Genomic DNA, 15,613 nt, shown 5'->3' on the forward strand with positions numbered 1-15,613 from the left:
TTTGCTGGGATGGCTGGAGCAGCTCACAAGTCGGCTGGAGGAGCGGTGCAGCTGGTGGAGTGGAGCCAGTTGTGGTGAAGGCTGCAGGAGAACTCCACAGAGAGGCGGGGCAGTCGGCCTCGGCCCAGGTAAGGTGCCCCTTAACACCCGGTGTGCCCCCTCATTTCCATCCAGGCTGGGGGGGTAAAACTCTGCAGATAAACTTTTGAACTCTGGGGCGGCACTGACCAGAGACAGAGACTTATGGGTTGTTGGACTTTGGGGTGATGGGACTTAGGACCCTAAGGGGAAAAGGGCATTGCCAAACTTACTTGGTGGGTCTTTTGCTCATGGTTTATGTTATGAATCCTGTTTGTGGTGTTTCCCCAATATGATGCCACATTGTTTCCCTCCTTTATTAAAAGGATTTTGCTACACTCAGACTCTGCGCTTCTGAGGGGAAGTATTGCCTCCCAGAGATGCCCGGGGGGGGGTTGATATGTAATTGTCCCAGGTCATTGGGTGGGGTCTCAAGCTGGTTTTGCATTGCGTTATTGAAACGGAACCCCTGGATACTGAACCCGGCCCTTGTTGCTGCCAACTCAGAGGAGCAAGAAGGGTTACAGAAATATGTGTTTATCTCTGTTTGGCATGGGAAGAGCAGTTTTCTCTTATATGTCTCCAATCCAAATATTAACCAACCCTGAGTCTGCTTAGCTTAAGAGATGTGGTAAGATCACACCCACAGATGTATGGCTGCAATGTTTGGACACTGTATGACTGTATATGCAGTGTTTGTTTTTGTACCGTATATATTTGTATGTTCAGCATATGTGCAAATACATTAGCTGCACTGTGTCCTTGCATATACAGCCTGTTTGCATGTGCTGTGTTTATGTACAGCATGTGCATATGTCTATGTGTGTGAGTTTATCTGCAGCCTGCATGTACATGAAATGTGTTTGCAAATGCAGCATATGAACAGGGTGTTATCTGCTGTGTTCACACATTTGCATGTGTGTGCAGGTCTCCTCCCCAAAGGTGCATAAGTACATAAATGTGTAGATGAACTCCCACTGGCTGTGTGATGCTCCAGTGGAACAGGAGGGAGGCTTTGCATTCCTGTCCACTCTACCAAACCGTGGGGGCAAACCTGCATTGAATTGGCTTCTCTCTGATGAGAACCATTTCTTCCCGGCTGCCTTTGGGCCTGATTCTCAGAGAGGCTGAGCATAGCCAGCTCCTATTGACGTCAGTGGGAGCTCAAGCTGCTCAACCCCTCCCAAAATCAGGTCTTTGGTGCCTAGCTCATCCAGCCCGTGCGCACAGAGGGGTCTAAGGACACAATGAATTAGCTGAGGCAAAGAAGACATTAGTGCACAAGTGACATATCTCAATATAATTTCTAAAACTCTATGAATTGGACAGATAAAATACTTCTGGTCTATTTTTGTTACAAAATATTAGCCATTTGGATTCTTTGCTATGTGTGACCACACCGCTGTTCCCAAAGGAAGCTGCTTGGAAGGATATTTACAGCAGGAAACAGATACAGACAGACAGGTGCTCTCAAACGCTTACACATAGGTAACATTTGTGTTTTAAAAAAGAAACATTCAGATGGGATGTGCTGTGTGGTGAAGGTGTGAGATCCTGATGCCGTAAAAGCCGCTGTCCCAGGCAAGGCTGCTGAAAAGCATTCCAGAGAAAATGGGCTAGAGCCTTTAGAAAATTACAAATAGATCCCAAGAAACATTTCTGGCAGCTTCAGGCTCTGGGCCTTAGCATAGGCTGCTAGAGCAGCGGGAGAGGCATAAGCTAAGTCAGCAAAGTCTGATTTGCATTCCCCATTGCAAAGCAGAGATTCTCCCAAGTAGCAGCTCATGGCATCCTGGACTGAACTGTGTTTTAGAAGCCCCACAAACATATGACAATAATTCCAGATTAAGCCTTCTAAAAAATACTCAAATATTATAGACCAATAGCTCCAAAACACTGCAGAACGTGGTTGAGTTTTTGAAGAAGGGGATTTGGAGTCAGATTCCGCTTTACGACCAAACACATAAAGGGTAACAATGGATGCTGTGGAATTCCTTCTGGGATTTATGAAAACCCATATTAAAAAATACTGTCGTATTGTACAGCCACAGCCCAAATACTCTTGTATCTGCTGGCCTGATTCTCCCCTCTCTATCTTTCATACCAGTGTTGCCCTGGGGGAACCTCCAAAGTTACTGATAAGTTACACAGGTGTAAAAGAATCAGGACCAGAGAGACTTCTTCTGGGCTAATGTAAAGGGACAGAGTGCCTTCCACTTTGTTTTACCCCAGAGGAGGATTTTGCTCCTTGTGCGCTGGACCATTACTGTACAATGCCGTGTTGTTTGTTTAATAAGCGATGATCTGAATGTCAATTCAGTTTGGCTTATCTAATTTCTGCAGCAGGCGCCCGCCTGATCTCACACTCCAAAATCTCCTGCCAGTCTCACAGTCAGAAAAACCATTGTGTGTGGGTTGGTGATTTTCTTTGGGCCACGTTTCTCACAGCAAGGGGTGGATTGTTTCTTGCTTTTCCCCAGGCCTTTCGCTACAATGTTTGTTCAATCTCTTTGTCTAACAACACCCTGCCAGTGATCAGGTTATGTACAGTGGTGTCTACTTGCAGAATTATAAGTATACTGCGTGTGTGTGTGTGTGTGTCTGTCCATCTGTGGATGGGGAGTAGTGGGGCACAGGAGTACAATAGGCCAGATGGTATGTATACACACTTTAAAGTGCTTGTAACTCTCTTAGATGAACCCAAGGGAAAATCAGCAGAGGGTCTCTGGTCACAGTCCCAGAGGGCTCAACTACACAATGGATTTTAGAGCAACCCCTTCTACTAAAGGAAAATCCTGGAATAAACCAAATAACCCTTGCCAATTAACCATCACGGAAACAAGCTACATGTCCAGCAGTGTAGAAGCCAAGCAGAGGAGGTGGTATGGTATGTCATTGCTTCCCTGACCAAATCTCCATGCCAGAAGCAGTCTTTGGTAGGTCAGGGAAGTGGAGCTCTCTCACCCTACTACACCCCTTCACCCCATGTATTGGTAAATCCTAGCACTGCTGTTAGCTTGCTTCTGGATTCTCTGTAACCTGAAGTCTTTCAATCAAGATTTGAAGAGTTCTATAACTCAGCCTGAGGTTACAGGCCTAGTGCAGGAATGGGTGGGTGAGGGTCTGAGCCTGTCACGTGCAGGCCAGACTAGATGATCATGACGGTCCCTTCTGACCTTAAAGCCTATGAACTGAGGAGTCCTTTATCCAGGGTTAAGGGGGTGGAGGGAAGGACTCAGACTCAGAAAAGATTCCTGCTTCTTATGTTGTCTTAACTACACCAATTAATTATTAATAATGCAAATCTCTCTTCTAGGAACTTCACATTGTTAAGAATATTTTATCTAAAATAATTATTTCATCAAACACTTTAAGGTGTTTCGTTGTCACTTTGCGTTAAGTGTCAAATAAAATCCAATTTATTTAAACGCACACAAACTTTCACTGGCTTAATGAACTCTGGGAAAAATCAGCCTTCCTTCAAGGCTGAGAGAGTAAGCCTGGAGAAGGAAGAAAACTGCCAGAGATGTTTAGACACTGTCATCTTCACATCAGCAGTGGGTAAAAATAAAATGCTACCAACTGCTAGCTGGCAGCGAGATGACAAATTCTACCTGTAGGATTTCCCAGTAAGCTAAGGCCCAGTCAAACGAAATCCTGCCATAGCTAGTCTGGAAGGACTCACCCATTCCTCACTACAAAGCCAGATGGCATGGGAGCCACTCTGCATTTCAGAACCTGCTGCAGGAGAGGGTAGCTGAAAGTCAGGCTTGTAACATTGGCCACAGTGAGAGCTCAGCACTGCAAAGGAGGCGGCCTTAAAACTGGCCCCACTAAAGCGGGTGTGGGGGGGAGTTTCTCAGGACAGCTTCCTACTCTTGGGCCCTTACCAGCGTCCAGGCCCCTGCCTTGCCCACAGACTGAGAGGGCTCATCATAAGCTTCCCCTGTGTGGTGCCTACTTGGTTCCCTTTAATCTGCATTTGGCATTAAGTATAAAAGCAGAGGCATTACATTCTGCTTCGGACAGAAAAACAAAGCCAAGAAAGCAGCATCGGCATGTGCGTGTACACGAGACACTCACTGAAACGGGGTGTATGTGTGTTCCAAAGGTGGGGATAGAGCAGCAAGTGCTGGGCTTCTTACCAGGCTTTTTGCCAATACCTAGGCACTGTCCTGGGTGCCCCAGCGAAATACAGCGTCTCCCCCTAAACCCTGCCTGGGAGTCAGGCTGACATCCCACAGCGCATGGCTTTCATGGCCCGGATCCAGAAACTTTTTCATCCTCATCCCAGTCAAACCCTGGTTGATCACAAGCCCTTCAAGCTGAGTGTCCTGGCAGAGCCCACTGACATGTGAAAGGATGTGGGACAGCCCAACATGCAGAGCCTGACACATCACAGCCTTTGCTTCTGCAAATAGCCCCACTAAACTCAAGGGGATGGCACCAACTGGAGTAAAAGGCCTGCTGTATCTGACTCAACCCTACGTTCCCTGATGAATCAAGCACTGTCCTCCACAATCCCCCACCTCCAGGTGACTGACAAGAAAACTGCTGTGTCACCAGCAAGCACCGGGCTTCCGTGGCTCAGCCGCACGTGGCAAGGAAAAATCGTCTCTCTCTTGCACGCTTTTTAAAAATCTAAAATAAGGACCTAAAACTTGTTCTGCCCTATTTTCAAATTCTAAAGTTGCTCTGCTTAAGCCTCACAGGGAGATTGAGCGAGCGAGACCAAAGCCTTTAAGCTAATTAATACCTGCTCCTCCCCGCTGCGTGGGGAGATTTTTTTTCTAAAAATACAGCTCTAGCCCATTTTAATGCCAGCTTTCTGCATGTCAGTGTGACCAATAAGCGAAAGGAGTTGAGCTGTCATTTCCCTCTCGAGGAATGAAAGTTGGCTTAGGGGGACGGAGAGGGAGCCTCGTGTGTGCAAAGGGTGGGAGTGTGAGGACAGGACCAAATTCTCATAAGGGAGCTTTAAGCGGGGGCAACAGACTAGCCAAGCAGGAGGCCATGTTTAAAGCATGGGTCCACAAGGCGGTCTGGAAGGTGGACTCCAAACATCCCCCTCCATGCAACACTGAACAGAAAGGATCAAATGAAGGGATTTTCCATCCCAGAAGGTGAACTTAACATTTGACTTTTTCTAAAGAGCACAAATTCCAGTGAGAAGGGGATACAAAATAAGCTGGGAGAGGATATGGGTACAGTTGGGGCTGATGGAGTCCTCCAGGTATGGGAGTATACTCCTTTATGCCAGAAAAGTGTCTGTGCGTGTGTACCCCAGATCCAGACAGCACTAGCTCTTTGAGAAAGGAGCCACCCTAGAAAGCTTTTTGGGGGTCTAATCTCTCTCTTCTGCACCTCCAAAACAACTTGGTGTTTCCTTTCCTAAGCATTTGCTGAGCATACTCTACCACACAGGTGTATTTCCATGTGATGAGTTCTGCTGGGTCTCAGCAAAGCTCTCGTGACACAGTGTCCCAGTTGAACAACAGCAAGAGTTTTGGTGTCCAAAGTGAGGCCATCGTGTTCTATCACAGCTTGGGACAGTCTCCCCTTCTCCTGCTTGTTCTCTTGTGGAACCGGCTGCTGTGAGAGGAGAAGATACCAAAGAGCGGTGAGGTGGAAGCATGCGATGAGTCTCACAAGTTCTCAGCTCCAGCTTAGCAGGCAGCAATGGCGGCAGCAATGTTGGGGACAGTAGCTCCTCCCCCGACCCCACCCATGCTCTACCCAAAGTTGGTGCCCTGGAAGGTGAGTCTGTTCCCGTCAGAACCCGTCAAAGTTTCACGTGATAAAATCTGTGGCGGGGAACAGGCGAGGTGGAGGAGAGAGGTGAGGAGGAGAAAGAAGGGCCAAAATAGCAAACAGAAGACACAGAGCAAACAAAGCAGAGAATCAACAAGCTCACTGGGAGTGGAGTGGCAAAGAACTATGGTGGGGTCCATGGAGTGGGTTGGAGTGAGCGGCTAGGTGGGAGGCGCGGGTGGAAGTGTGAGCTCCAGGACTGGCAGTGTCTATAAAGGGCTCTTCACAATTACGATCATCTCAGGGCCGATGGGGAGGAGTTAGGTCTGTTCAGGTTTGGTTTTTCTTCTCTTTTACTAAAAAATAAATCCCAAACTAGATCTCTTTGTAAACAGAAAGGGTCCCAGGGAAAATCTGTGCTGTTTGGTGGTATGGCTACACTAGACTGCGTGATCCACTGGAGTACCTACGCCTATAAAGCAGGGAGCTGGGGGGGCAGTACTGGTGTGGGTGGTTGTAGGGTGGTGGTGGAGGCGGAAGTGGGGGCTGATGGATGATTTTCACTGGGGTCCCTTGGAGCCCGCTGCCTGCACTGCGCAAGGGGGTGGAGCTGCAGGAGTCGGAGGAGACGTAGCGGGTCAGAGTCTGGTTGAGGGCCGGCTCCATACGAGCGAGGCACGGCTTGTCCAAGACAATGACTTTGACAATCTGCTGGCACTGTACAAGTGTCCCCGCCGAGGCGGGATAGGAGGGTACCAATGCTGTCTCCAGCCTCTCCCGTGGCATGTTAGGACATGTGCTGGCCTGCGTTCCATTCTCGGGCCCCAGGACGGAGTTGTGCTGGTACGTTTGAAGCCTGTTGTGAATTGACACCTAGTTTAGAAACAGTCAAAGAAGCATTAAATGTTACAAGACATTTTCCCATCTGCTACTACTGGCTGCCCTGAACCCCATAATATCTCATTTGCATCAACTATAACCCACCCAAAGCATGAGCCCCAGCCACAGCTCCATCTTCCCCCAAAATAGTTATCTGCCCTCCCATGCCCCAGCTAGAACTAAGGTGCCCTCTTGTTGCCATCACATGAAAAGCAGGGTCAGCCTTTCCAAATGCAATGCACACGTTGATTATCCAAACCTCCTGGGGCGTGTGAATCAGTTCTGATAGTGGAAGCCTCTGAGAATTCTCATTGTAATGAATTGACCTGGGGGCCAGGCCCTGGCTCCAGGCAGCAGGGCAGGCGGGTTGGTGAGCAGCGTTTCAGATAATCAAGGTTGTACAGTTCTGCAAAATGACATTGGCTGAGGCTCAGAGCGAGACTTGCACCCGTCCCAGTGCCCCATCTCTCTGAGCGGGAAGGTGCACAAGATGATTTGCTAAGCTGTTTACAAAGAGAAAAAAGCAGAAAACTGACATATTCCAGCAAACTGCGGCTCCCACTGATCCGTTTGATGGTTTGTAAGTGAAAGGAAATGAGTTAAAAGAAATTACCCATCTAGCTAGTACAATGATAAAAGAAAGGCATGATGAAATGGCAGCAGATTAGATAATCTCAGAGAAAATGGAGATGCTCTTCTGCTGATGCGAATTACTGGGCAATCAGAAGGAAGAGGGGAAAGGAAGAGAGGCTTTAGGGGTCTCCATGGACCTGAAGAGAGTCCCCCATGTATGGGCACCCACTGATTCCAGAGTGAAAATGGGGCAGGAGCTCAAATGTAATGGAACTCCCCCAGGGCACAGGGGTCAGCAGAGCAACAGGCTGGCTCCCAGAAGCGGTTGGCTGCAGGGCAATGAAGTAAGTGGGGCTTCCTGGGAGGACTGACTGATGGCGGAGCTCTCCCTGCCCATGGGTATCTGCCAGGTGATGGAGATCCCCGGGGGATGGGTAGGGAGGAAGGGGGTTGGCTGGCAGCAGGGAGGAAACAAGACTCCCTCATGGGGACCTGGTGATAGTACAACTCCCCCTGCCAATGGATGGGTGCAGGTATCGGCGCTTCCCATGGGGGGATGGGTGGCTGCTGGGCTTCCCCAGGGCACTGACTGGCTGTAAGGAAGTGACGCTGTCTCCAGAACTGGACCACTTTGGTGGGGGGACAGAATTCTGACATGGGAAAAAGTGTTTGCAGGTTGCTGGTGCTTCCCCACAAGAGTAGGTGTGTGGAGGACGGTGGCAGAATGTACGTCTGCTGGCAGATGGCACGGCCCACTAGGAACTATGAGGAATGGGGCTCTTGTGGGAAGCTGCAGGGTAACTGAGCTTCCCTCAGGAATGGGTATCTTTGAGGTGATGGAGTCTCCCCTAGGAAAGAGCGAAGTGCGAGCAGCACCCCAACTGACTGAGGCAATGAGCTGCAGGGAAACATCAGTCTCAGAGGAAACTGGAAGCTGAGGACTGAAAGCACCTATCTCAGGAAATGGTTGTCTGAAGGGAAATGCAGCTTCCTCTTCCACAGGGGCGTCTCTAAGTATTTTGCCACCCCAAGCACGGCAGGCAGGCTGCCTTCGGCGGCTTGCCTGAGGGAGGTCTCTGGTCCCGCAGATTCGGCGGCACGCCTGAGGGATGTCCGCCGAAGCCGCGGGACCACCGGACCCTTCGCAGGCAAGCCGCCAAAGGCAACCTGCCTGACGCCCTCATGGCGACCAGCAGAGCGTCCCCTGCAGCTTGCCATCCCAGGCACGCGCTTCGCGTGCTGGTGCCTGGAGCCACCCCTGCTCTTCCCTCTAAGGGGACTGAGAGCTGCAGAGGGCTGGAGTGCACTATGGCAACAGGCATCTGCCGGAGGATAGAACTGCCCTGGGAAAGGCCAAATTGAGGGCAGCTAAGCCACTTAGAGGAGATCTCTTCGGTGATACAGCTATGTTGGGAGAACAGACAGCAGGGAGGGAATGGGGGTCTCTGCGTAGGAAAGCGTATCTGCTAGGAACTGGCGGTCCCTGCAGAAATGTGTGCAAACTGGACAGTGGAGCTCCCTGCATAGGAAGGTGACTCACTGGGGCAAGGTTTGCAGGGAAGGTTACTGCAGTAAGTTCGCACTGGTGGCTGCATGGCGTTAGCAATGTCAGTGGCCTGTCCAGGCAAGTTTTTAGCTGGGTTCTCAGTCTTCCCTTAAGTAGCAGCGCGGGTTAGTCTATGGCATTTGGGAGCTCAGTCCATGAGGGATGTTGCAGTTATAAAGACGGATTGAAAATGCTTTGAAGTTTAGTTTGGATTTGAAAGTTGTATTACCCGTCCTAGCAGTAACTTTTAATTGTATCTCTGGAAATTGGTAAAATTGTCAGTCTGGCTGGGGAGGCATTGATTAAAACCTGAGAAAAGAAACAACAGAGAATGTGAGAAGAGCTGAAGTGAGAGAGAATTACTTACCTCAGCTGCTCTGTGCTCTACTTACCTCCACTGTGCTATCTGAGACCTTCTCCCCCAGCTCCTTCTTGCCTTTGAAACAAAACAGACCCATCAGTGAGAAAACCTACGGTTCATGACATCAGAAGGAGCATAGCATGAGGCTGTGGCAGCTCAGGGGACAGGGGAGGGGCTATGGAGCCTCTAGGTTCAACTCCAGCCCAGACCGATGGCAACTGATTGTTGTTATCATGTGATAACCGCTTGGTGGGGTAGATGAAACGAGCTGCTGATCCCAGCTCAGTTTCTTGTGGACTGGTACCCAAATCATCACTGTGTCTGGCCTTAATTGGCAGTCGTGGCAGCAAAGCCAAGCCAGGAATGAACATGAAGCCTGTGCTACCTAGACGTGGCAGGTCGGTAGGAGGGTGTGAGAAGAGCTTACAGTGCAATTATCCATTCCTGGCTTTGGTCTGTCGCCTTTCCCCTCCAATGGGTTCTCTATGGCTATTTTGCAGTTGAGGTGGCCCTCAGAGAGGCTTTTAAAGAATTTTCTTAGGTACCTGCTGAGCACTTATGCCCAACTCACTTCCACTATTTGCTGAGGGCCCAGCCCTTACTCAGAGTGCTGAGCACTTGCGCCCACTGAAGTCAACGCGAGTACCTGTGTGAGTGTCTGAGTAACAGCTGCACAGTCGGTCCCCAAAGGAGAGTGACCTCTAACCTGTCGGAGATGCTTGCTTGGACTGTGGTTCCATCTGAGCCCCGTTGGTCTTTAACGTAAGAGTCTTTGCCCCCTGCTGCTTCTCCAGCTCCCCTGAGAGTCGGACAGATAACAGTGAATGGGGAGAGACCGGGACAAGAGTGAAGGTGAGACAAAGAAACAGAAGAGAGCGTCACCCAGAAGAGCAGATGTACAAACAAGAAGGGAGAGACCGAGAGGCAAAGGAAGACAGGAGAGAAATAGGAATTAGAGATGTTGTGTATGCACATGCCTGTAAACCCCCCAGAGGGACAGACTCTGACACCCACATTCACGGGGAGTAGCACCTTACTCCATGAGTGATACAGCTGACTCCAATGGGAATACTCATCCACTCAGAGATATTAAGGCCAGCAGGAACTCTCCTGATCTAGCCTAACCTGCAGAGCACAGGCCACAGAATTTCACCCAGCAAAACACAGACGGCGGTGAAGTGACTGGCTCAAGGTCACCAGCAAGCTGTGACCAGAACCCAGGTCTCCTAACTCCCAGCCCAGTACCCTGTCTATGGGGTCATGCTGTTTCTTGTGGAGTAAAATAATGAACATGATGAAGGTTATCAGCAGTTGTGGCTTATACCAGTTCATATATACAGAACCTTCACAGGTACTCACAGATCATTTCTGTGTATGAACATACATAGGGACAATTACATGCATATTCCAACATTCACCCGCATGGAAGGGATCTTCAACCCCCCAACACGCATGGACATACATAAAGGATAACTGCATGGAGTCTGGATCATGCTGGAAGCCTTACATTCAATTCGTATCTGTTCTAGCTCCATCACCTCTGCTATTGACTCTTTTAGATCTTCCACAAATTTCTGCATTTCCTCTGAACCCAGAGCACAGAAGTGTAGTACCTGTTTCTTGTCTGAGCCTGAAACTGGAGTCACCAGGGTGATGCCATGGGGGTAATCTGAGAACAAGACATGAATAGAGATTGACAGAATGAAAAATCCAGACCTCACAGCACCAGCCCTTGCTTGAGATGTGGCTGTATCACTCCCACTACAGCACAACATTCAAGACTTTCTAGCATGGATGCAAAGATGCAGTGCATTGTCATAGTGCAGCATCTGGGAACCTGCACTGTTCGGGTCACAGATCCTATGCTGTCCTATAGCATAGGTGCTGTGACTCTACAGGGGATTGTCTCATAGTGCAGCACAGGACCTGTCTCCTGCAGTGCCAAGAAACAACTGCCGCATCTCCCTTGCAGTCACTGACAGTACTATGTAACTGGTATTTGCCACCACCACCACGTGATTGCATTTCCTCTGTAGGTTACAGCATGGCAAAAAAGGACTTTGCACAATATGGTGAAAACACAAATACTACAGTACAGTGCAGAGGCCAGCAACCTCCAGCACTGACCTAGCACTGCAATAACCCCATTAAATACCAGCTCAGCATGCAGGAAACTCCAGCACTCAGAATAATAACTGTAACGCTTCTGATATGTTCCATGTGTTCTGGGAACCTTCAGGACTGAGACATGACAGTAGAGCACTTGGGTTGAATAGGAGCAAAGAACTTACATTCAGGCAACAAATCTTTCTCTCACCCAGCAGGGGACAGAACAAATCTGGCACCATTGAAGTCAATTGCAAAACTCCCATTGATTCCAGTGGGGCCAGGAATTCACTCTAGGTCTCTGTCCTAGCCAGCAGGGGGCATGGCAGGGAAGGGTTTACAAGGGCCCTAGCTTGCTTTCTGTCCCAGCTAGCAAGGGGCACCACCTACACTGTGCAGGCAGAGGAAGTGGGACACAGGGAGACATACTCCTTTCATCCAGCTTTAAACAGACAGGCCTATTTTTCAGTGCTTTGTCCTCCATCCAGTACTGAGACAAAACTGGATGTGGACAGTACTGGACAAGGGATGCCATTTTGAAGAGCACACTCTGCATCTGCTGGTGTGTACTTGCATGCATGGCGTGTGCAAGGTATTGCTGGCCAGGTTGGAGTCACACCACTCCTGGTCAGTATTCTGGGAATGCGTGAGTGGCCACCCTAACCCGGATAGACTCATTTCTTTCCCACTCAGTGGAAAGTTGTAGGGAATGTGATGGGGAGATGCAAAGGGAGGAGAAAGAGCATAGAGAGATGAGGGCCAGTGTTCTGAGAACGAAAGTGGATGCAGGAAGGAACCAGACAGAGACTCCAGTCTCCAGCCAGCAGGACAGCTGCAAAAGCAGCCAAAGCAGAGACCTCCAGACATTCAGAGAATTTTCTATAGTTTTGATTAGACTTTTTCTGCTCTGTGCTGAGTGGCTGTTTGCTCCACCCTGCCCCCCCTTTCCTTTTCTTTCCATTTAGCGGATTCCCCTCTTAACGAAACCCACCCAAATAAACAAACAATTGTGGCACTAACGTGCCCTTTGCCGCCATCCCATTGTTCACTCAGCCTGTGTGTTCTACCCCTTCCTCCTCCCTATGTCTGTCTTGTCTATTGAGATTGTAAGTTCTTTGGGGCAGGAACCATCTGCTCTGTGTTTGCCCAGTCTAGCATGCTGGGGACCCATTCATGGTTGGTCCTTAGGCACTAAGGTAACTAACATTAATAACAACAACGCTCCTAAATTCTAACCCCAGCTCTGACAATGACACCCCTCTGTGACCTTGGGCCACTTACCCTCTCAGCCTCAACCACCCTATGTGTACAAGGGGGATGTAAGTCATAATGCCTGTATCAATCTTGCAGGGGTGCTGTGAGGGTGAAATAGCGTCTGCAAAGAGCGCCGAGGATGAGCTAAGTATTATTATCATCTCCCTTCTCCATGGCATACTCCACACAGGTGCCCATAAGTATCAATTAGCAACAGCAGCAGCTTGTGCAAATGCTGCCATCTCCTCCCCCTCTGAACCCGGCACCATCAGTTACGCTGAGTATTTCTGGCACTCCTCCTCCACAGAACCAGTCTAAATAATGACAAATAATGGCTCCATTCCCAGACCATCAAGGTCAAGCCGATGAGGTTTGGCCTTGTGCCACGCTTTTGTGGGTGCCGTTCCAGCAGCTGTTTTGTCTCTTGGCGCCTGTGAGATGGTGGGAGGAGGCGCAGCACCTGAAAAACAGTGGTGTGGAAGGCAGAGCCAGACACGTGATACCTGTGGGGGGGACAAGCTCTGCAGCCTCACTTCCTAAGAGTGCACTCCATCTGGTATGGTCTCCATCGGGTGCTGGCCATGTGTGTGGTCCTGGCCTTACCGCAAGTCCAGCCAGCTGCACCTCTGTCTGCTGCAGAGTGAGCCGTACCTCTCTTATGCTCAGGGGGAGCAAGCAGACACATTCTAGCTGCCTTCTGTGCAGGTGCAATGAGAGGGATAGCGGGTAGGAGCAACTTCTCCCCAACCCACTGCCCCCATACAGCAATAATTCAGTCCCCAGTTTGGGCAGCATGCTCACATCCCTGCTGATGGAAACCTTTCCAGCTGGAGGTTCCAGATGCAGGGACCTTCCCTCCAGCTCCACCTGCCTATCCCCTCCAGGGAGCCAGCCCTCAGCAGACTTACATTCATTCTCAAAAAGATGGAACTGCATCCCCAACAGGCCAACTGACTTGCAAAATGTGTAGGTCGAGGAGCTTTTCTTCTTGGGGCAAAGCTTGAGGATCTGTCAAAGGAGAATCAGCAGCTAAGGACACTGGGAAAGAATGAGGCACGAAAAATGCAAACTACTTTGAATGCACTCCAGCATCAGCGTGATGAATGGTAACCCATAGGCTCTGTTTTTAGTGATTTCCCTGCCATGCCACTCTGCATGCTGAACTTACAGCAGTCCTTCAGAATGTCTATGTACACAAAGCTCTGGATCCCACCATCCTTGCTCCTTAGATGGCCTCTCTTTGACACTCTCCCAATTGCAACTTTGCAAGCAGATCCTTGAGGGCCAGAGCATGCCATTGAAGGCATGGGCTAGCATTGAGGGTATTACGGAGCCATCCACAACATGCCTTCCAGAAAGCCAGGAGTACAGGGTAAGTGTGCATGCTGCACTGCCTCTTAGAAGATGTAGCATGTTCTCCCTGCTCATCTAGCCATTGTCTTGCATCTCCTCTCTGCCCCCTTTCAGTTGGCTAGTGCCCTGGGGGACACTAGCAGGGAGCAGTCCCTACCCTCAAGCTCCTGTATGGGGAGTATAATGTGGGGTGAGCATACAAGAAGTCTTCCCCCCTTACTGCATATGCAAGGAACAGGCACAGCCTGAGCCGATACTAGAACAACCATCTTCCCAATCCACCTTTAAATCACTTCCAAAAACTCATTTCTTACCATTAGGCTTCTAGTGCTGCACTTTTCTCCCACCCTGTCTGCTCCCAGTCTTGCTCCTGATTGTTCAGTGTTTGCCTGGTGTTTGCCTAAATTAGACTGCAAGCTCTGGGGTAGGGAATGTGTTTTTAAAGTGCCATGGACATCTGTGTCTCTACGTGAATAATGAATAATCTACACTGAATGCGGCAGTGGTTTGGCAGTGTCCATCATGAAGGATTTAGACAGCAGGGGAGCTCTGCCTGCCTCGGCACTGACAGATAAAGAACTGAGCTTCACTGAGAGGAATGGAGTTACTGTGGAAAGTACTGGCCTTGCTTTGTTAGCGTGACACAGAACCACCATAGGACATGGCTTATTGAAGGGCCGGAGATTCCTGTAGGTACTATTGCCCCGTTTTACCATGGGGGATGCCATGGCATCTTCTAACAGTGAGAGGTGGGATTCTGTGGCCTCTTCTTATGATGTGAGGTTGGGGGCTGTCATGGTCTAGTGTTGCCAGTAGCCTGTGTCCCTTCCTGCTCTACCATTTTGACAGTGTGTCCCAAAGAATTCAGAAGCTCCTTTGACATAAGAACGGCCATGCTGGGTCAGACCAATCTAGCCCAGGATCCTTTCTCCCAATAGTCCATCTAGCCCAGTATCCTTTCTCTCAATAGTGGCCAGTGCCAGATACTTCAAAAGGGAATAAACAGAACAGGACAATTATTGAGTGATCCATCCCATGCTGTCCAGTCCCAGCTTCTGGTGATCAGAGGTTTAGGGACACCCAGAGCATGGAGTTGCATCCCTGACCATCATGGCTAATTGCCCTTGATGGGCCTATCATCCATCAATTTATCTAGTTCTTTTTTGAACCCAGTTAAACTTTTGACGTTCACAACATCTCCAGCTCCTCCTTTGGAGCCACTCCTGCCTAACATCCCATAGCACGCTCACCACCAGCAGGTCATTGAAGAGGAACACTTCCCTCTGGTGAGCAGCCTGCTTCTGCATTTTATTCACATCTGTCACCTCATAAAGGCGGCTACAGCAGACCAGCCGGCGATGTGGCACAGACAGAACCTGCAAGGCCCAAGAGAGAAGTTAAGTGGGAAATGTTCTCACTGTTCTCCCAACCCAAATGATTCAGTGTCACCTCTAGCTACTCAAACCTTCATGCAGTGGCACCAGCTCCGCACACCTGCATCCTTCTCCTCATCATCACTTTCCCCACAAGAACTGGCTCACACCCTTTGACTCTGAGGAACCTGATGGAGTGGTGGGGCAGGCAGTCACTGGAAGCCCTCATGTTACTGAATCAGATCACCACACGTCTGACTTACATGGATCATGGGTGGCTGCTTACCCTCTTCAGCATCCTGCCATCACCCCAGCTGCGGGTTTGTAACTTTCTGGCCC

General features: G+C 49.7%; 1 protein-coding gene across 6 annotated transcripts in view; it reads right to left on the reverse strand.

Moving 5' to 3' along the window:
* Positions 1-1,357: 1,357 nt before the first annotated feature.
* The window catches only part of IQSEC3 (IQ motif and Sec7 domain 3), a 128,925-nt gene continuing 114,669 nt past the window's right edge, over positions 1,358-15,613 (reverse strand). For 3 of the 6 annotated variants that reach the window (XM_030543195.1, XM_030543213.1, XM_030543204.1), the window contains 6 exons: positions 15,152-15,277; positions 13,457-13,556; positions 10,696-10,857; positions 9,895-9,987; positions 9,220-9,263; positions 1,358-6,702 (listed from right to left, as the gene is read on the reverse strand). In XM_030543195.1, coding sequence (XP_030399055.1) covers positions 6,265-6,702; positions 9,220-9,263; positions 9,895-9,987; positions 10,696-10,857; positions 13,457-13,556; positions 15,152-15,277 — 963 coding nt within the window. In that variant the 3' untranslated portion in view covers positions 1,358-6,264. Of the gene's footprint in view, positions 6,703-9,056; positions 9,137-9,219; positions 9,264-9,894; positions 9,988-10,695; positions 10,858-13,456; positions 13,557-15,151; positions 15,278-15,613 lie in introns of all 6 variants that reach the window. The other 3 variants (XM_030543232.1, XM_030543222.1, XM_030543240.1) reach the window with 3 other exon arrangements.

The sequence above is a fragment of the Gopherus evgoodei genome, chromosome 1, assembly GCF_007399415.2.
Source record: "Gopherus evgoodei ecotype Sinaloan lineage chromosome 1, rGopEvg1_v1.p, whole genome shotgun sequence".
NCBI lineage: Eukaryota > Metazoa > Chordata > Testudines > Testudinidae > Gopherus > Gopherus evgoodei.